The following is a 22,045-nucleotide window of genomic DNA, read 5'->3' as shown; positions in this document are numbered from 1 at the left end:
ACATGACTGAATGACTGAACTGAACTTGTTCTTGAGGTTAAAATGTTCTTAAAATAAACAAAAAGGTCTGTGTTCAATTCAAAGCTTGGCAAGCCTACTGAGAAGATATGTTTGTGATTTGTTCTGTGGTCAGGTGTCTGAGCAAAAGAATTAAAACCTAATACCTTATTTTTAACTTCTCAGAGGCAAAATGGCTAAATACCATTCCAACTTTAACTTTTAGTAAAATTACTAACATTCTATGAATATAGCTCAATGATCTAAAAGCATCAATTACTTCAATGTAAGTAAGAATTGATTTACCTTAAAAAATAATGAAACATCTCACAGTCTTCACAAACTCTTAATTCTGCAAAGTATTTTTTCATCTGTTACTTTGTCAGACCTATGGCCCTGCACATAGTAGGGACTCAGAGTGTTTGTCATATTAATGAAGGAATGAATGAAATGTATTCTTACAACAACCTGGCAAAAATAAGTAAAATGAGGATTATCCTTCCCATCTGACAGCTGCAAAACCGAAGGCTTACAGAAATTGTGACCTGATAGTCATTTTACAGCTCATTAAAGGAAGACTTGATACCAGAACAGAGGCCTCATTAATTTTAACCTAATCCAATATTCTTTCTACAACCATACCATCTCTGCAATAATGCCTAGTTCCACAGGTTGCTGCAGCTACAAAAGGGCAGTTACTACACGTATAAATGACATCAAAATATTCCCCAGATCTTGATCATCAGTCAGGCTTCTCCCTTCACCCAGTGTGATTATCAGTCTTATCACTCCACCAGCCCTACTTGCTTGGTCAGCCTATGCGTTATCAGAGCAGGCCCTTCCATTCAGCATTCAGAGCTCCTGTATGGTCTGGATGCTTACATACCACTTTCGGCTAATTTGTACAATTGACTATGGCAGGGCATGATCACAAAGCTTCCTTTCTCTTGGCAGCAGTAGAGATGTAAAGACATATAAACTAGTAACAGAAGGTAGTTTTCTGTCGTGAATCAGTAATAATGTAATTAGCACTTTTATCAATGTATATTTAAATCATTGTTCAACAACAAAAATACCACAGTGTCTCTGAATTTAGGGATTACATTCTCAGAGCCTTTGGAATTTTCTCTGATTAGCCTTTGGAACTCCTCTCTCCATTATACTCTAATGGAGTGAGAAAAGGCTTACATATGTTAACATGGATGATAAAACTATGTGCTTTTTTATGAATTGTCTCCTCAAATGTAAAATAAACTCAGTTTCACATAGGTGAAATTGATCCCAGATTGTAAGCTGCTATATTTTATTTGATGAATCATATGAATTAATTCATCTATTATTGGATTCAGATCAGACACATTAACAAAATGTAACATAGCAATTAGAACTGTAAATAAAATTAAATAGATAATAAACAAACTGGCACGTGCAGACAATGGTATATTATTACTCAGCACTAAAAACAAAATGAGCTATCAAAACATGAAAAGACATAGAGGAAACTTAGATCCATGTTACTAAATGAAAGAAGCCAATCTGAAAACACCACACACTGCATAATTCCAACCATATGACATTCTGGGAAAAGCAGAACTATGAAGACAGTAAAAAGATCACTGATTGCCAAGGATTATCAGGGAGGGGTGAATAAGCAAAACTCAAAAGATTTTTAGGTTTGAGAAACATCCAGGAATGAACCCTAACGTGAACTATGGACTTTGGGTGGTAAGGATATGTCGATGTCATTTCATCAGTAGTAAGAGATGCACCCATCCTGGTGTGGAGGGTTGACAGTGGAGGTGGGTGTGCAAGTGTGGGGAGAAGTGAGTGTATAGGAACTCTGCACTTTTGCTCAATTCTGCTGTGAATTTAAAACTGCTAAAAAAAATTAAGTCTATTAGTTTTTAAAAAAAGTAAACAGATCACAAAGACCATCATGTTTTTTACCCAAAATAGAGGTCAAATCTTATTTCAACAGATATTTTTATAGAAATTCCTGTCACAATAAAGTATGCAGATACTAACTTCTTACAAACTTATTAATAGAATCTTCAATAAAATAAAATTTAAAATTCTGGAAAAGACTCTGTTTCGTAATATTAATACTAAAGTTTAATTTACAGCTGCATTATTATGGTGGTATAATAAAAGATTGCATTATATTTGGGGGTAGTTGTAAATTGATAAACATTATCATGTCCACAAGGAAATGTGGCAAAATTAGTAAGCTTTGCTGGAAGGTACCAGCTATAAAGAACTTGACAAACTCTTGAGAGACATGTATTCCTAGAAAGTGAACATATTATGTAGAATAAATTACATGAAAATATTCTTTTAGTGCATATTTTCTTCACCGATCAGAGTTTTTATTGGCAGCTATCTGATATATTTTCCCAAACATATAAGTCTTAGTAAATAAGAGATATGAACTTTTCTATTGTGGACCATCAACTAAGCAACACTAAAAAACTGTCTTCAGTAAGAATTTCTAGGCCACCAAACATTCTGACTTAACTTACATGAATTGAGACATGTTTAGTATTTATCTGAGATAAATTTTTATGATAAGAATTATAAGCAATAAATCCACTGGAAAAATTTCTATTTTGTCTTCTGTTATAAAATTTTAGGCATTAAAAGTTAAATTCACACTGATTTTACATTATTTGAGACTAGAAAACAATTATTGGTTCCTCTGCCAACACCCCCAGTGTTGATCTTTATCCATTTAATCGGATGCCCCACCTGTATCTAATGTGTATAATATCTAAGACAAATTTTCATCAAAAGAAACAGAGGAACATAGGCATCTTTGCTTACACTGTCACCCCTTTATCTGGCAGCCAGTATCTCTAGTGTACTTTTTCAAAAAGTAAAAGGTAGCAATGCCTTTCAACTATTAAATCACTGGGCTTATAAAAACTGTGTCATATATGTTTGCACAGACCTAGCATTCCAGGGTCTAACTTACTGCCTTGCAAAGGGCATTCAATATTCCATTCTAAAAATAAAATATATTAAATAACCAACTTCTATCTCATTTTATAACTCACTTCATTAGTGGAATGGAAGCTGTATTTCCTTCTTCTGAGGCTAAAACATATCTATCTATTTCAAAGAGAAGCATAGACTAACAACCAATGTATTTATTCCTCAAGTAGAGGCAGAGTAATAATTTCCACTTTCCTTAAATCCTCTCCTTTTCAGTGGAAAAATGGAGGTGTGGGAGAAGAGACCATCACAGAAACACAGTAACTCAAAATTAAAGGATAATTGAAGATCTTAGCGTATACCTAGAGTTCTTATCAGAATCTAATAAAATAAATAAGTATTTATAAATGAAAATGATTGAGCTCAAACTGTTTTACTCACCTGCTATTTTTCAGCCCCTAGCCCAGTGTCTGGGATATAACATACCTACTATCTTTTGAATGAATAAATTATGTATAAACTAAAACAACAAAATAGAGCAAGTAGATACTTAAAGGGGAAAATGAAACAAAAGTACTCCAGAAGCATGGTGATTGGAAGACAGCCTTCTCACAATCTTTAAAGTGGAACTGGGAACTCTGTCACCTGAAGGCATGATGTAAAAACTCCCATGGAGACACCTGAAGGCAGCATTAGTGAGCTATGGAGAGCTGGAAGCATGGTTTTATTCTAGTGTCCTAGGCTTCCATGCCTGCCTCTGAGTTTGTTCTCTAAACCTCAAGCTGTTTTATCAGGTCCACAGTGGCTATAAATATAGCTGATTATTGTCTGTGTGTCTAGGATACTGCTTCATAACCCTAGGGAAACAAAAACAGTCAAAGCACCCCAGGAGAGGAAACTCACCTGGAGCCTGCAAGCATCCTCAAAGTAACCTAAACAAAGCCTGAGCAGGAACTCCCTGGAGAAAGCCTTCTATGATACAGAAAAAAATCAATGTGGAAAAATGTCCAAAGGGGAAGAGGGCAGACCTGGAGTGTTGTTATTGTTGATCCCGTTTGCAGGTTCTGTGTACAATATCAGGCTCAGGAGGAACTTCAGAAAGACTGTCTTTCTGGGTGCCCTGCTGTTCTCCTTTAGTCAGAACCCACCACTAATGCAGATGTTTCTATTTCAAAAGACTTCCAAAAGTGATGATTCTGTGATCTCTCCAATGTGACCAAGGCCTGCTCCAAGTCTGAGACTTCCCACATGTTTCTTCCAATAAATTGAATAGATACATGTCACCTCTTTCCAATAACTCAAAGCAAGGAACTTGACTTCTGTGGTACATAATGAGACTAACTGAACAACTCCATGCTGCTAAGCACTGTTATTTATATTGTGACTAATTGCGTCAAAGTGTAGTCACGGCACTCATAAAAGATTTTAAGTCTTGTGTTATCCCAAAGAGCATGGTGCCATAGACAAGGAAATCCAAAGAATACATTATGAATTAGCACAAAACCCCCTTCATGCCATTCTCCTTACAGCTCAGTTAAACTCTCTTGACTTAAAGCTCTGACTCTGTCCACATGTCAAGAAGAGAGGGGATGACTGGTCCTCTTGGTAAGCACTCTTTACATCCTGGATAACTATTCCTAGAAATCACGCCTCAGCCTTCTCAATACTCAGCCAACCCCTTTACCTTCCCTACATGCTGAATTACTCCCAACTAAAACCCTTAAGCTAAGGAATTCTCCAATCTCTTCATGTTTCTCCTTAACTGAGAATAGTAGGACGTGAGTCAACACTTTAGCAACTTCGGAAATGTGGTCTCACACGTCCTCATCTCAGAAGCCTGTTCAGTTTAAATCCACTAGTATGCACGACTGGTTCATGGCACCTGGTTGCGCTCAATATGCGGACTGAATGTCCACAAAGGCTCTTCTAAGTTCTTTGGAAACTCTTTACTGGAGGACAACAGAACACATTTTCTATTATATCAACAAGGCACTCTTGAAAACCACTTAAAAAGGACTTAATTTCAACCCTGATAAAATTCCTTTCTTTATGGTCTCTGAAGGGAAACAGAGATAAATCATTGGTCCTGACTATTACCTTCCAGTCAAACAGCTAAATGTAAACAGCTGCATCATTAGATCACCAAAAAAAAAAAAAAAAAAAGTACCTATAAGGATATAAAAAAAGCTGAGTGCCGAATAATTGATGCTTTTGAACTGTGGTGTTAGAAAAGACCCTTGAGAGTCCCTTGGACTGAAAGGAGATCCAATCAGTCCATCCTAAAGGAGATCAGTCCTGGGTGTTCTTTGGAAGGACTGATGTTGAAGCTGAAACTCCAATACTTTGGCCACATGATGCAAAGAGCTGACTCATTTGAAAAGACCCTGATGCTGGGAAAGATTGAGGGCTGGAGGAGAGGGGACAACAGAGGATGAGATGGTTAGATGGCATCACCGACTCAACAGACATAAGTTTAGGTAAACTCTGGGAGTTGGTGATGGACAGGGAGGCCTAGCATGCTGCAGTTCATGGGGTCACAAAGAGTCGGACATGACTGAGCAACTGAACTGAACTGAACTGAACTGAAGGATATAATATGGATATAAGAGCTCCCAAAAAGAATGTTTTCCATTTTGAAAAGGGTGTCAGTAGTGTTAGTTGCTCAGTCACGTCCAACTCTTTGTGACCCCATGGACTATAGCCGCCAGGCTCTTCTGTCCATGGAATTCTCCAGACAAGAATACTGGAGTGAGTTGCCATTCCCTTCTCCAGGGGATCTTCCCCACCCAGGGAATGAACCCAGGTATCCTACATTGCAGGCAGATACTTTACCATCTGAGCCACCAGAGAAGCCAAAGCGTGTCAGTATGTGTGTTAGTTGCTCAGTCATGTCTGACTCTTTGCAATCCCGTGGACTGTAGCCTGCCAGGCTCCTCTATAGTGCCACACTATTTATTTTACTTTTCAGATCAAAGCTGAAATAGGTACTCAAGTTGCCACCTTTACCAACTCCTTTGATAGGAACAAGGTGCTCTGTCCACATATGAGCAGTGGATAAGAGCTGGGTGTGAGGAGAGGTCTTGAGTGTGATTTATCAAGATGTACATACAAGCACCAGAGTGGATAAACTGGCCATCATACAATTATAAATTGGATTTGGTCATTATACATCATTTAGGGATTTATTAAGACTTAATTTCTTCCACACACTAGGCTTATCATGGTTGAGGTTGTCCCAAATGCAGACTAGCTTCGTGCAGTGTTACTAGTATAGCGGTGAACATAGCTGCCTTCCAGACTAGCTTCACCTCCCTACCCTTTTTAAAGTATCTGCAAATTGTTCTCACTACTTTTCTAGCATTACTATTACTTTCACTAGAAAGAGAAACAAATCTTAAATGCATTTTTAAACATGATCATGAGAAGGGAACATTGAATGGTTGGTATATGCCCATCTCTATATTGTTATTTCATTATCAAAAAAAAAAGACCTTTCGAGGTAGGTATTATTTCCATCTTCCAGTTGAATAAGCAGGGTCACAGTCTGGCTAAGCAATTACCTTAGGGCCACACAGTAGGCAGAGTTTATTTAAAACCAGACTAGGGCCACAGCCTGTGCCAACTTCTCTGAATTGTTTAGACTAATTTCATTCACCCCATCTTTCTTTTCTAGAATTCCACAAGTTGTGAAAAATGACAGTTAATCTAAAATGGCTTTTCATTTATATTAGTTTATTTTTCTTGCATATATGCAATAGATGCTGATGGTATCTAGCATATTTATCCTTTAATTCTTCCATACTCATGCTATATAATTTGTTTCTTTTATAACTTTTTCTAGCTTTTCTTTTTGGAATGAACAATTTCTAATACAATAAAAATACTTTGGCCATTTCAGGATTATCTATCATTTGTTTTCCCTGTGGATCAAACAGAATGGAATGGTCTTTAGCCACAGTTTATGCAAAGGTTAGAGGAGAGGTCACATGTAATTTCTACTCCTGTTTCTTCATCATTAAAGGACATGATGCTTGCTTTTGGTTTTATGTCATCTACAAATAATCCTTTCACATTCACTTTTCTGATCTTCATGTCTGAATACTAGCCCTCTGCTGCAAATGGATAACCAGGCTTTTGAGAAACCCTTAGTTCCACGGTCCTTGCTAAACCATCAATTTAATCAATGCAATGGCTATCAGAGAAGCATTTTCACTTAACCTGACGGGAGTTCCAACTTAAATAACGCATTACTTGAAAGGAAAGAGTTTTGGTTGTCAGATAAGACCATGTGGTACAACCAGGATGCAAAACATAGAGACTGAGAGGTGTTAACAATCTGTCAAATATTGTGAGTGCTACATGTCACAAAGGCAGAGGCTGTGTTTCAGGCTGTAGCACCCTGGAGAATACCAACGTTTGAGGTCAATCTGTTACTGTCATGAAAGTTGATGCAGAGTGAACAGTGCCTATAGTGAGCAACAACATAGCACCATGCTTTCTTTTTCTCTTCTCATCTCCCATCATGGCGAGGATTCTTTCTCCAACTTTGTACAGGTGGAATATCAAGTCTATTACATCCAAAGATGGTACAAGCTCTTTTTCTATTAAGAGAGATAAGACTTCCCCCTTCACAGTTATGCAACAGCAGCAAAAAGAGGGTCCAAAACAACTGTGTATCACACTGGGAGCCAGTGAAGGAGAGAAGTGAGAGCAGGTGCTCGGCTGCCTGGTGAATGGCCCATTTAAAAATTCAACAATAGTCAAAGGGGTGCAGGGAACACAAGAGCACCTCCGTGACTGGGGAAACGGGCACTTCCCAATTCAGTGTTAACTCATGCCCTGAAAGAGGGCATGCTGTAAATCACATTTCCATAAACCTCCTGCATCATTTACCTTCCAAAATAATATTTTATAAGCATTCTCATAGAAAGAACTACTCAAACAACAAATTCTAGTACTTCTTCAGCTTCATATGTCACTATGAGATATTGATTATTAGCTAGATAAAATAGGCAAAGCAGCTTTAACATGGCAGAACCAACAAATTATCTTTCATAACTCTTTTGAAAAGCAAATGTAGATATAAAAGCTCGAGTGAAAAACACGTTAAGTGCATTGTGTCTAGACTCTGCCAAGAAAACAAGGAAATTTAAGTGCACAAAATGAAGATTTTACTAAACCAGAATTTAAATCAATGTAAAAAAATTCAGCCTCATATTTTAATGTGTCTTGTCATTAGCATTTTATATTTATACAAGCTTTAGGGTGAATGTGGCTGGATATTCAAGATGTACATGCATCCTACATGGTGAATAGCACCAACATAGTAAAATTATATAAGTGAAAAATGCTTTTCAGGCAGCCCTCCCTTCAAATTTCGGTAAACTCTACCATAAGCAGACTATGAGAGAAAAGATCAAGCATGCAAGGATATTTTCACTGTATCAGAAGAAAACCTTAGAAATGGTGGGTCAAGGCAGCAGAAAATGAAGTATAGGTGATTATTGGGTACCGTAAGACTAAGGATGCGGCAAACATAGAGCAGGAAAATATGAGGAGGAAAAATCCAGGCCCGTCTGTACAATACATGCAGATTTTTTTCAAATGTAAATTTTAAAGTGAATGCTGCTTTTATGTCACTGGATAAAGGAAAGCATAACAAGGCTGCTCTGCTTCCCCTTAAGCACAAGCGCATAAAGAGAGTAAGGGATGTGAAAAGCCAATTCTTTGTGCCACTACTTAATCAATTGCACTCAGTTCTACTCAATGACACAGCCACACTGCAAAGACCACTCAGCAGTTAATGGATATGATGTTGGAAAAGCACTTTGAGGTCTTCCAAAGCAAGGTAGGGCGAAAACCCAGTGGAACATGGTTTTACTACTTATTCACAGTAACTGAGCAGCATTATGTACAGAACTCCCGTGACCTGAAAAGAAAGGAAGATATTCATTTATTCTTCTAATTCTGATTATTCCATAGGAAATCACTTCTTTCATAAGCTTGAAATTGGAGTCGAGTTATCCTGTGTCCTAGTCTGGGCTTGTCAGGATAACCATTACAGGCTGTAAGGAATAAATATGTGCTTCAAGTGCTACAGCCTACGTTTACAATCTGTCAAATGCAGAGCTGAGGAGGAGTTATGTGTTTTTAACTGTATACATCCATCACTAGCTATCATCCTTCCCACAGACAGTGAAAAGTCAACAATGAAACATAAAAGCTAAAAATAAGTGACAGCAATTGCTCAGAAGAGCTGCACATGGGGCTCAGTGTTACACATACACACACTCCTTCCTTTTTCATGACTGCCAATTTAAAGGAATTGAAATTAAGGGCTCAGACCTAAGAAAATAAACATGCAGTGCACAATAATGTAAAAGTCAGTCAGAAGTAAAATTTCATGCTCATAAACACATGATCAGTGTTCTAAATGGTATGTGACCAGAATGCAAGTAGTGGCTAATACATGTTGCTGCAAATACCATGAAAAATGACAATTATAGGCACTTCAAATGCTCAAAGAAGAATCAGTGTCATTCCTCACAAACTGAAAATATTCTTCATTCATGTTATAACATATTCGTTTCTAAGTATCAATCAAATCAACATTTATTAAAGACCTATTGTATGCAATGCACTATGCTTTGATGGTCAAAAATATTGCATTAAAAATATGGTTTACATGCAAGTACACAATCCAAATATATGTATGAGTGAGTATATTGTATTGAATATAGAAAAAGTGTCATCTAGGAGACCACTAGATTCAGAAAAACCAATACACCCATGACTTAAATAGGTTTTTTTGGTTTTCTTCTCAATCTATAAGAATTTGTCAGGTAAGAAAAACAGCATAAAAACCTTGAAAGTTTTAACTTTGAAATCTTACATGCTCAAAGGAGACAAGTTGTCTTGTAACAGCAGTTTTCTAATTCTTTTTCAGATTCAAAATGGTTCACCTAACCAAATCTCATAGGAAACCACAATATATAAGATAAAAAGAGCTATTTAATTCATACAAATTTGCTTTATAAGTGCAAGTTTATAACATTTATTTGTTAGTCAAATAAATGAAGGTTTTTTTTTTAATAAAGAGAAAAATGTGAAATGGGGAATTATGGATGAGAGCTACATTCTTTTATGAGACTTGGGGTCAGATTTACTTCTGTATTTTGGAGTGTTTTGCACCATATTAAGGAAATTCTGATTCCTACACAAAAGTGGTTTACAAATTGTAACTTTTAACAGCACTCTTACTGTTAAATCTCAGGGAACAGAGGCAGCCAGAGAAGCTTCATTCCAGAGCCTGACCCAAAACTCAATAACCTACTAACACAAATTAATTTATCATCATTCATCTTAACCATGATGATATTTCCCATAAAGTATACTCGACAGCACACATCTGGGCTTTTTTAAAATTATAGTATTTAAATCTAAATCAAACCTTTAAGAAACTCAAAGATCCTCCCACCCTCACAAGGTCTTAGGGGTTAGTAAAATTCAATCCCTTCTTACAGCCTGTCTGTAAAAAGCCTGCCAGCAAGCACTGAGTTGGTATCAGTAATCGAAACACGTATCACCAGGATGGGTACAGCCCACAAACACCTCTTGACAAACCTAGGATTCGAGCAGTGTGTGCCACCTGCAGACCTGCTGCCCTTTGGTCTCCTTCATTTCCTCCCAGTGGTCTCGCTCCTCCTCTCCACTGTTGTTTTGACCCAAAGCAATCCAACCAATCATCTCTTTACGCTTCATGGTACGCCTGTTATACACGGAAATCATCAGTGTGACATCAGACAGCTGAAAGAGGGCCACCTGGAAAACAAAGGTCTCCTTATAGACGGGATTGGGCTGCCCACGGCGGATTGACGTCTTGCAGCGAGACATCTCTTGACCCACAGAATTGAAGAGAAAGAGCTTTCCGTATGTATCTAGGAAAAAAACAGTGGAAATGAGAAGACATCAGTGCCTTCTGTTTTGCTAGTTTAATTGCAATATCTACACGGCAGTACATTTTTCCTTTTTAACATACTGAGCAGCATCTTTAGGCCTGGAACTTGCTGTTGGACTAACACATGGGCTTCTCTGGTGACTCAGTCAGTAAAGAATATACCTGCAATGCAGGAGACCTGGGTTCGATCCCGGAGTTGGGAAGATCCCCTGGAGAAGGGAATGGCAACCCACTCAAGTATTCTTGCCTGGAGAATTCCATGGACAGAGGAACCTGGTGGGCTACAGTCTCTGGGGTCGCAAAGAGACATGACTGAGAGACTATCACACAACACACACCTTACATGAACTCTTCAGGAAAGGGATGATTACCTTTAATGCTTAATGTTGCATGTGGCCCACCATGGGGTACCATGCTGATGCTCATCGGAAGGAACACATGTGCAGGGGTGTGTACGTGCGAAGGCATGTGTGCAGTGGTATTTGTGGACATGCACATTCTTCATCCATATTTTATTTATGTAACAATATATATACATTTTGCTCTACATGTTTTTCTTTTCATTGTCCAAGTACTATTTATGCCTAAAAACTCTTTTCTCATTCTCTACATATTCTTTGGACCATCTCATATACCTACCTGATCTGTATCTGTGGCCTAGACTTCCCTTCCAAGCTCAAAATCCAATGGAATACCACATTGTTTCTTGTAAAATCCCATCTCACAAATACCATGTCTCCCTTTTAAAAACTAGCTGCTTTAGTGTCCCCCAACTCTGTGAATGTAGCATCATCTGCTCAAGTCCCAAATCAGAACTCAGGACTGCATTTTTTTTTTTAAGTTTTAATTTAATTTAATTTTTTTCTTTTTTTAAATTTTATTTTCTTTTTTAACTTTATGCATTTTTGACAAGACTGGCTTCCTTACCCCTAGTCCAGCTGATCAATCACTAAGTTCTGTTGATTCTGCCTCCACAATAGCTCCCAAATCCACCCACTCTCTTCCCTCCCAATGCTGCTGAACTCCTGATGTATACTGTCGGCTCAGGTCACCAACCTCTCCCACTTGCATTACTGCATGTTTCTTTGCTGATGTCCAGTCACTGGATTGACAAATCCCATAGTCAAAGGTCTGTATAGTCAAAGCTATGGATTTTCAAGTAGTCATGTATGAATGTGAGAGTTGGACCATAAAGTCCTGAATATTCATTGGAAGGACTGATGCTGAAGCTGAAGCTCCAGTACTTTGGCCACCTGATGCAAAGAGCTGACTCATTAGAAAAGACCCTGATGCTGGGAAAGACTGAAGGCAGAAGGAAAAGGGGACAACAGAGGACAAGATGGTTGGATTTGGCATCACAGACTCAGTGGATATGAGTTTGAGTAAGCTCCAGAAGATGGCAAAGGACAGGGAAGGCTGGCGTGCTGCAGTCCATGGGGTCGCAGAGTTGGACACAACTGAGCAACTGGACAACAATAATAGTCAGAGGGGTCTTTATAAAGTACAGATCTGGTTGTATCACTCTCACTAATAAACAAAGACTAAACCTTCAATACATCCCTCTAGTCTCAGGATAAAAAACTAAATTTCTCAGCATAGACTACACACCCTGACCCTTTTATCTTCCAGTTTCATTGTGCATCTCAATTGCCTTTATACGCTACATCCCCACTCCACTGAACTACCTTCATCCCCCCAACCCATCCTGCTTCTCTTTCTCTTTCACCTCTACGTAAGTTATACATGCCCTCACATCCCAAATGATACCCACCTTTCAGTTCAGTTCAGTCACTCAGTCATGTCCAACTGTTTGCGACCCCATGGACTGTAGCATGCCAGGCCTCCCTGTCCATCACCAACTCCAGGAGTTTACTCAAACTCATGTCCATTGAGTCAGTAATGCCATCCAACCACCTCATCCACTGTCGTTCATTAGTTTGATTTAGATGTCACTTTATCTGAGAATCTTGGATGACCACTTTCCCCCATGCTGACCATCTGCAGGCTCCATCAAAATATAATTTTACCTCTCTCAGCACTCATTACCCAGTATTTCCATTGCCTGTTTACTTGCTGTAAAACTGTCAGTTCTCAGATGGGAGAAAGGGAGATTTCCCTGTTAACCATTGTACCCCATGCCTGGTATAATGCCTAACATGTGATAGACACTCAATAAATATTAAATATTTTATAATGAATGTTTGTGACCATCCAGGAGGCTCAACTTTCTGTTTTCTTTTGGACTTAAGTTTTCAAATTTGCAAAATGGAGCTAAATCCCTCATTTTATAACCCCTGCACTAGAATGCCATCAGATGGTAACTAGCATCATAGGTTTAGTCATTTATAGAAAGTAAGTACTAACATAATCTACTACTTTTGCTAAAATTCCTGAATGGATAATTATAAAAAATTATATCTTAAGACAATTCTATTTTTACTAAAATCACGTAATGTATCAATATCTTGACTTTCTCTTAACTACAGCTTTTGCCACTAATTTATATGTGTTTTATCCTTTAAAAAAAAATCAACATTTTGGTGTTTCCCAAATTTTATCATTTTGTACATTGTGTTCAATGTGGGCTAAATGCCGATTAGTGTTTACTGCTCACTTCCCCACCTAACAACCAGTCAAACTTTTTAAAGTGTAAACCCAGATCCCTGTAATTTATCGTTCTCTACAAAGGCATTGTAAGATAGGAAACAAATCACAACCTGCAGTTTTCTTTCTATGTTGATCTTTTTCTATTCCGGTTTGATGTGTTATTTTATGCACTTATCTGCTGAGAAACACAAGGTGTGAAATTGCACTTCAGGTGTGAAAACACTTTTCTGTCTCAGAAAAAGGGCTCTCCACTCTTCAAACTGCTCTATGGAAAAAGCTGTCAGCAAACTGACAATAAGGGAGTGAACTTGTGTTTCTGCAGCTGTACAGCTACACAGTTCCTGGAGGAAAAGTTCAATCCAGTCACCAAACTGATCTGGCAATTCTTCTGCCAGTTATGGCAGTGGGAATTGAATTAATCTTGCAAACAAAGACTTGCTCATTTCACAAAGAGAGCAATTTCCAGCTTTCTCCTGGTCAGAAGATTATTTTCTAATTATGAGAAAGGCTATTTAAAATAAGCCAGAAAGAAAAATACCAATACAGTATACTAACGCATATATATGGAATTTAGAAAGATGGTAACGATAACCCTGTATGTGAGACAGCAAAAGAGACACAGATGTACAGAACAGTCTTTTGGACCCTGTGGGAGAGGGAGAGGGTGGGATGATTTGGGAGAATGGCATTGAAACATGTATAATATCATATATGAAACAAATTGCCAGTCCAGGTTTGATGCATGAGACAGGATGCTTGGGGCTGGTGCACTGGGATGACCCAGAGGGATGGGATGGGGAGGGAGGTGGGAGGGGGGTTCAGGATGGGGAACACGTGTATACCTGTGGCGGATTCATGTTGATGTATGGCAAAACCAATACAATATTGTAAAGTAATTAACCTCCGATTAAAATAAATAAATTTATATTTTTAAAAAAGGCTATTTACAACCAAACCACCATCACTGAAGCTGAATTGTACATGTATGACAAGAGGGGGGAATAATAAAAGTATAAACAATCCAGTCTGAGGACATCTGACCAGAAGAAGAGAAATGCCATGCCAACTGTTCCAGCTCAAAATTATTGACAATAATTGTATGCTTACATTTAGCTATCCAGGGCTATGACCAGAACATTCTGCTTGTGAGGAATAGTGAGGAGTAAGGTTGGAGTCTTTGGGGGTTCAGTGAGCATCAGTCAGAATGGAAGAGAAAAGGTCAAGTAAATACGCAATTTTACTGAGCTGTTTTAATTCTTTGGGATTGATAGTGTAATACTTGCTGTAGAGCACCACCAAGCAGTATTTTATCTTCTGTTGATGATTCAGATGCCTCTCAGCGTCTCTAGCAACATAAAGCCATCATCAACAGGCTGAATGGGTCACAATCCCCTGGTAGTTCTGGATGCTGTCCTTCTGACTCAGCCCATCAACTGTGTTATGGGTCACTCACTTTCTCCACAAAGAAGACACCACATGAACCAAAAAAAATTATAACAGCAAAATATTTCCAATTTATCATGGCACAAACCTATGTCATTTGGGATTCAGGAGTCATCTTTTCAAAGAAACAATGCAATACCACAAAAGTTAGTTACATAGGTCATACAGAACAGCTGCCCCACAGCAGCATGATGGTCTGCCATTTGTAACAGACTTAGCCTTGGGGTGGGGGCGGGGCACTATGATTCTCTGGGCAAAGGAAAGGAATTTGGTCATTTAACTTCTCCTTAGCTTCTAATGTATTCATAATTATTACACATCTTCAATATACATAAGAGAGAATAATATTAATACTACCCATACTTAAGTACCAATCATGGATGCATGCTTAGTCGCTTTTAGTCATGTCCAACTCTTTGCAACCCTGTGGACTATGGCCTGCCAGGCTCCTCGGTCCATGGGATTCTCCAGGCAAGAATACTGGAGTGGGTTGCCATGCCCTCCTCTGGGGGATCTTCCTGACCCAGGAATTGAATCTGCATCTCTTACTTCTCCTGCATTGGCAGGTGGGGTCTTTACCACTAGCACCACCTGGGAAGCCCCATTTGATATTTAGCATTTTTCGTATTTACTATTGACCTTTCTGGAGAAGGCAATGGCACCCCACTCTAGTACTCTTGCCTGGAAAATCCATGGATGGAGGAGCCTGTTAGGCTACAGTCCATGGGGTCGCTAAGAGTGGGACACGACTGAGCGACTTCACTTTCACTTTCCACTTTCATGCACTGGAGAAGGAAATGGCAACCCATTCCAGTGTTCTTGCCTGAAGAATCCCAGGGACAGGGGAGCCTGGTGGGCTGCTGTCTGTGGGGTCCCACAGAGTCGGACACAACTGAAGCGACTTAGCAGCAGCAGCAGCAGTGTTCTAGTATATTAATAAACCACAAGTAGCTTATTCATTATTTTAATTAATGGACATTTGTTTTTAATAACAAAGAATTGAAAAGATTTCAGTGAACACTTTGGTATTTTATATCATACCAACACTTAAGAATTTCTGTAATACATCCCTATGAGTGGATTATTGATTCTTTATAAATTCCAGAGACAAAATCTTGTTACTTTTATTGTTAATACCTTCTCCATGCCTGTGATTTATCCTTTTGCTTTGTGTATAGTAACTTTTGCAGTTTAAATGCTTTACATTCTGTGGAGTCGGTCAGATTTATCAATGTTTTCCTTTTCAGTCGGCACATTAAAAAATTATTTAAGAAATCCTATCCAAACTCAATGGTCTTCCACATTCCTTCTATGAGTCTTAAGAATTTATTTTTCAATCTGATCTTTAATCCACCTAAGATTGATTTTTATATGTGGCATGAGGTAGGGATCTAATTATTTTCCCAAATCAGAAGCATTATACATTAAATAGCCCATCATCTCCCAGTTGACTTGTAATATAATGTTGATCAGATACCAAGCATCTAGCTTTGGTGTCCTTCCCTTAACTTGATATTTATTATCGTCCTTTTAGAATATGTCTTGATATCTGTTAGGAAGAATCCTTATATCATCTTTTTAAAAATTTAGTTATTCCCATCTCTTTCTTTAACTGGCTCTTGCATATGAATTTGAGAATCAGTTAGTCAAGTCCTTTTAAAAAAAAAACCTGTGGGGATTTTGATTGGGATTGCACCAGATATATAAATTCGAGGAAAGCTATTATTTTCACAATATAGATTATTCTAACCAATAAACATGTTCATCTATCTATTTAGTTTTATTTTGTGTATTTCAAAAAGTGTTGCGATTTTTAAATAATTTTCTTACTCATCTTTTATTAATGCTATCTTTTGGTACCATAGCTACTGTTACTTTTGTATATATTAATGTGTTAAAACTCTACTTTCTATCTGTCCTTGATGTATTAGAAAACAAGTTTGTATTAAAATATGTTATTAGTTCAAATTTATAGGTTTTCTTGCATTTTTAATGCAGACAATCGTATTTTCTATAAAGAATGGCAGTTTTGTTTCCTCTTCTCTAGCTTTAAATTTTTATTTCTTTTTCTTATTCTACTAAACTGCCTTGAGTTTCCAGTTTAATGCTGAGTGTGAGTGATTCCAATGGGAATCCTTATTTCTTTCTTGATGGATTTCAATATTAAGAATGATAGCTAGTGTCTATTTTCTTAAAATGCTCACCACCAGGATTAAGTATGTTCCCTTCCTTATTCCCTGGTGTCTCAGATGGTAAAGAATCTGCCTCCAATGCAAGAGACCTGGGTTTGATCCCTGGGTTGGGAAGATTCCCTGGAGGAGGGAATGGCTACCCACACCAGTATTCTTGCCTGGAGAATTACATGGACATACAGTCCATGGGGTTGCAAAGAGTTGGACATGACAGCGACTAACACTTCTCTACCACATGCTAGTTGTTGACATTTAATACCATTTCTGCCTTTCTAAGCTCTTTTCTTTACCAAACTTAAAATTACATTCCCCTGAATCTCTTGCCAGTAGGATCCCAGTTAGATTTCACTAGTGAAAGTGAACTGTATGAGAATGGAAAGCAAAAGGAAAGGGGAGCCACAATCCTTTCAGGCCACAAACCAGTTGCAGGCATGTGGACAGGAATTAGCAAGCAAATGGCAAAGCAGGGTGTTCACCCATGGCATTCAAAGATCCTTATGAGAACCAATCCTTTCACGTGCACAGCTCAGACTGTACCCGTACCTTTCCTGTGATGCCTGTACTTCTGGATTTCCTGGAGAGAGCCTTCCTGACCTTTACTGACCAGACTTCCCATGCTTGAAGCCTATAAGAAACAACTTCTGATTCAAAATATAGCTAGAGTATTTTGTATTTTCCTGACAAAAGTGTGACAAAGTAATCAGTAACCTGAACTGGAATGCAACTAAAATAAAAATACAAGACCACTGGCCTAGAAGTTGGGTGCCAGGGAATGGAGAAACTCCTATCAGAGGCTAGGATAGTGGAGATCCATCATTCACATTAAGTGATGGTAAACTGTCATCTGCTATCACTTGGAAGGAAGCAAATATGCTTAATATTTGTAGTTATAAGGGAAAAAATTGAAAAACAGAATGTTAGAAGTGGGTATTCACTACTACTGGCTTCATCTAGAGGCTGGGGAGAGGTGAAAAGTAACCTTGGGAAAGATGAAGGTGCAGGGAAAGAGAAAGAGAATCCTGAAATTCAGACATTTCTGTGATTGGAAAAGTCCCTTGCTTCCAGATCTCCAAACAGTAAGAGATCATTTTTTGGGGGGGATGGGGGTGGGGTGGGGCAGAGACTCTGAGATTTATTTTTTTTAATTTATTTATTTTAATTAGAGGCTAATTACTTTACAATATTGTATTGGGGAGGGAGGTGGGAGAGATAAATTTTTAAAGGCTTCAAGCAACAAAGGCTCAATAAACCTTCTTGAGTGAATAATGTGATAATGACGGGTTAAGTATCAAATTAAGGATGAAGGCTTCACACCAGATTTGAGGTAACTGAGCCATGTGACTGGCTTCTGAATATAGAATATTAGAAGTAATACATTACCTTCAATCACAGCTGAAGTCAGTCATTCCCCCTGTCTCTTCCCCTTTCATGACAACAAGGCTGGTCACATTTTGAATATATTATCACCTCATTAAATAGAAAGAATCTGTATCCCTTACTTACAGCTTACAGGAGCATTGCCTGCCTTACTTTGGATTGTGATGAAAGGGAGAAATAAACCTTTGCTGTATTAAGCCATGAACTCTGCAGCATTTGTTATTGCACCATAACTTTGCCTATACTGATACATCTTCTATTATTCATCTGCTATGAATTATTTTTGCCAATAAAGCATAGTGTATTTCATCAAGAGCTTCTTTTGTAACTATTGACATGATCAAGTTTTCCCATAAATCAGTTGGTATAGTGAGCTATTAAATACATTAGATTTCCCTAATGTTAAGTCATTCTTGCATTCCAGAACTAAGCCCAATTTATTGGTAATTAGTGTTTCTTTTTCTTAAACATTATGAGGCTAGGTGGACACCCAATATAAGATGTAGTAGAAGTGAGAGGATGTGAGGAGAGAGAGAGAGGGAGAGATTGGGAGGAAGAGAAATATTAACCTAATGCTATATCTATCATTTTCAAAGCAGTTTTAGTCCCTTGACATTTATTATTATCACCAAAATATTTTGATTTATTTTTATTGATTTTGTTTATGCCATCTATTCTGCATTTTCTAGGCTTTTAAATATCTCTGCTTTCTATGGGATTAACTGAATTTTCTTTATTCTAATTTAGTCTCTCCACTGGGTTAAAAGTTGGATTAAAATTTTAACATGCACCCTTGATTTAATGTCCAAAATGAATCAATACCTCTACCTTTTTTCTGTGGCTCAGCTGGTAAAGAATCCGCCTGCAATGCAGGAGACCTGGGTTCGATCCCTGGGCTGGGAAGCTCCCCTGGAGAAGGGAATGGCTACCCACTCCAGTATTCTGGCCTGGAGAATGCCATGGACTTTATAGTCCATGGGGTCACAAAGCGTCAGACATGACTGAGTGACTTTCGCTTTCACCCTCTTTCTAAGTAGCATAAGTGCCTTAGAATTCTTTGATTTCGGTCTCCCCTTCACATCTTTCGTACTATTCCTGCTAGGAATTTCAGTTCCACATTATTGCTGTAGTCCCAATATGAGGCACGTTTCCCACTTTTGCTGTTTCTGCTTTACGCAGTCTGCACATGCTCACATTTACCTACGTGTTGATCTTTTTGTTCCTGCTGTTCATTCCCTTTCTTGCACTTCACTCCTTTCAGGTTCAATTTCTTTCTCCCTGAAATCACACCAGTTAGTAGTTCTTCCAGTGATAAACCCTTTCAAGCTTTGTAAAAGAAAGAAAGATCTTTATTCTTCTGTCACTTGAAAAGCATAATAAGTGGAGAGTGTTTTTCTCCCCAGCCTGTGACAATACTCTCCCCTTGTCTTCAGGCTTCTGTGGTTGCTGTTAACAAGGCTGTCTTCAGTCTGTCATTCTTCGGAAGAAAGCCGAGTGTTTTTTTTTAAATCAGTTTTATTGAGATATAACTCACATACTGTGATAACTGTATTTTCTCTCCTGTTGCCTTTCAGATTTTCTAACTTTGACATTGTTGTGAGAATTAAATGAGGTGATATAAGTAAAGGAATATCACATACGCAGCCAATAAGTTATGGCTGCACATAAATCTTCATATGCATTGGCCGTAATTTTGAACACATAATGGCTATTAATAAGTATTTACTATACCTAACTGAAAACTGGACCAAGATTTTAAAAGAAGGTGGTATATCCTATATTCATTTCCGTGCAGTCCTTTTTCCCCTGTGTTTCATCCATAGAGGTTACCCCCCACTTCCCATTTGTTCCTCACACTAAACACAAGCTTGCTTGATCTGCTTTTTTGTTTTTCCTTCCTCTAGTCTCTGCTATTGTGAATGCCTAACAAGGTTAATATGCTGCTGCTGTAAGTATTATCATTGGGGATGTAATTATCACATATGGCTAATCATGCACACACTGAGAGGCTGGGGAACGCGTTGTTTTTAACTAGAGGGGACATCTTAATGGTAATTTTTGACTGGGACCATTATATGTGTGTATATAAACACAACACAGTAATGCACTGGAGAAGGATGGAGAAACAGAACCTGCCAACAGAATAGCTAACTTTTTAAAATACAGACTTGTATAGGTAGGAAAAGAAACAGGAAAAGAACAGAACAGAGTTGCTAGTTAGTTGTTAGTGAATTGTTTTCCCACAAAGCCAAATTCAAAAGATAATCAAATGCTTCTAATTCTCAATGGGGACTTCTTCAAAAGCTTCTGTACAAGGATTTCAAATGTCTAGCAGACACTGAAAGAGGGATTTTCACCTAGATCATCTGCCATGTGGAGACTATTCCTTGTCATCATGTTTGTAGACTAGCCTGTGCTATCTTAATAGCAAATATGACAACAATCATGATCTCTTGTACTAAGATTTTACCTTGAAAGTGCCTGGAATGGTTCTTGACACATTGTTACCTGCCTTGAGCTAAGATTAGTTCATTTTGTTAACTTGTTTACGGATTGTTTCTGAATAGGTTCTATGGAATAGTTTCAGTAATTTTCAAATAGCCTATGTTACCTTCCCTGGTCCACCTATGATTTGAAAAATATATGTAAACATATTTAAATTTTTATAATATGGGCATTTTCACCAAAATGGAAGGAAGGAAAGAAAGAAGGGAGGGAGAAAGGAAAAAGGGAAAGAGAAAAGAAGGGAGGGAGGGAGGGAAGATGGCAGGAAGAGGGATGTAGATATAAAAATCTATCTATCTGATGAATAGAGAAAAGGTTAAAGTTAGAAAGAAAGAAATGCCCAATCATATACTTTGTCTTGGGATGGATGTGGTTTATGAAGGATGCTATAGAAGATGCCGTCAGGTTATTTGATTGATATCCTATCTATTTTGTCCAAGATTGAGTCAAGGGTGGACCTTGAGATTTCAACATAATTTAAAAAACAATGTAATGCCCATCACAGTATTCCCTATCAATTGCTACATTCATGTTTTATTTTTATCTACCTAGCCCAACTGAACTATTCCAGACCAGACCAGATTTTTATGCCTACTATTTTATAACAATTTTTCAATTATGCTGAAAATTTGAAATAATTATACAGTGGATACCCATATATTCATCACCTAGATTCTTCAATTGTCATATTTTGTTCCACCTATGCTATGGCCTGATGTGTCCTACCAAAATTCATATGTCGAAGCCCTCATCCCCAATATGACAGTATTTGAATGTGGGATCTTTGGGAGGTAACCAGGTCATGAGGGTGGAGCTCTCATGAATGGGATCAGTGCCCTTAGAAGGACAGCCATGAGATAGAGGTACTCTCTCTCCATCATGTGAAGATACAGGAAGAAATCTGCCTGAAGACTAAGAAGAGGGTTCTTATCAGGAACCAAATTAGTTGATCAAATCCAAATTGATCTTGGATTTCCCAGCCTCCAGAACTGCAAGAAAAAAATTTTCTGTTGTCTAAGCCAGCAGTCCCCAACTA

General features: G+C 38.1%; 1 protein-coding gene across 1 annotated transcript in view; it reads right to left on the bottom strand.

The window, feature by feature from the left end:
* Positions 1 to 5,823: 5,823 nt before the first annotated feature.
* Positions 5,824 to 22,045, bottom strand: part of SYT16 (synaptotagmin 16) — a 298,738-nt gene continuing 282,516 nt past the window's right edge. Inside the window, exon 7 of the mRNA XM_027554269.1 lies at positions 5,824 to 10,865. Coding sequence (XP_027410070.1) covers positions 10,552 to 10,865 — 314 coding nt within the window. The 3' untranslated portion in view covers positions 5,824 to 10,551. The remainder of the gene's footprint in view (positions 10,866 to 22,045) is intronic.

The sequence above is a fragment of the Bos indicus x Bos taurus genome, chromosome 10 (genome assembly GCF_003369695.1).
Source record: "Bos indicus x Bos taurus breed Angus x Brahman F1 hybrid chromosome 10, Bos_hybrid_MaternalHap_v2.0, whole genome shotgun sequence".
NCBI lineage: Eukaryota > Metazoa > Chordata > Mammalia > Artiodactyla > Bovidae > Bos > Bos indicus x Bos taurus.
Note: the sequence above shows the minus strand (reverse complement) of the source record. Positions and strands in the feature narration are given on the sequence as shown.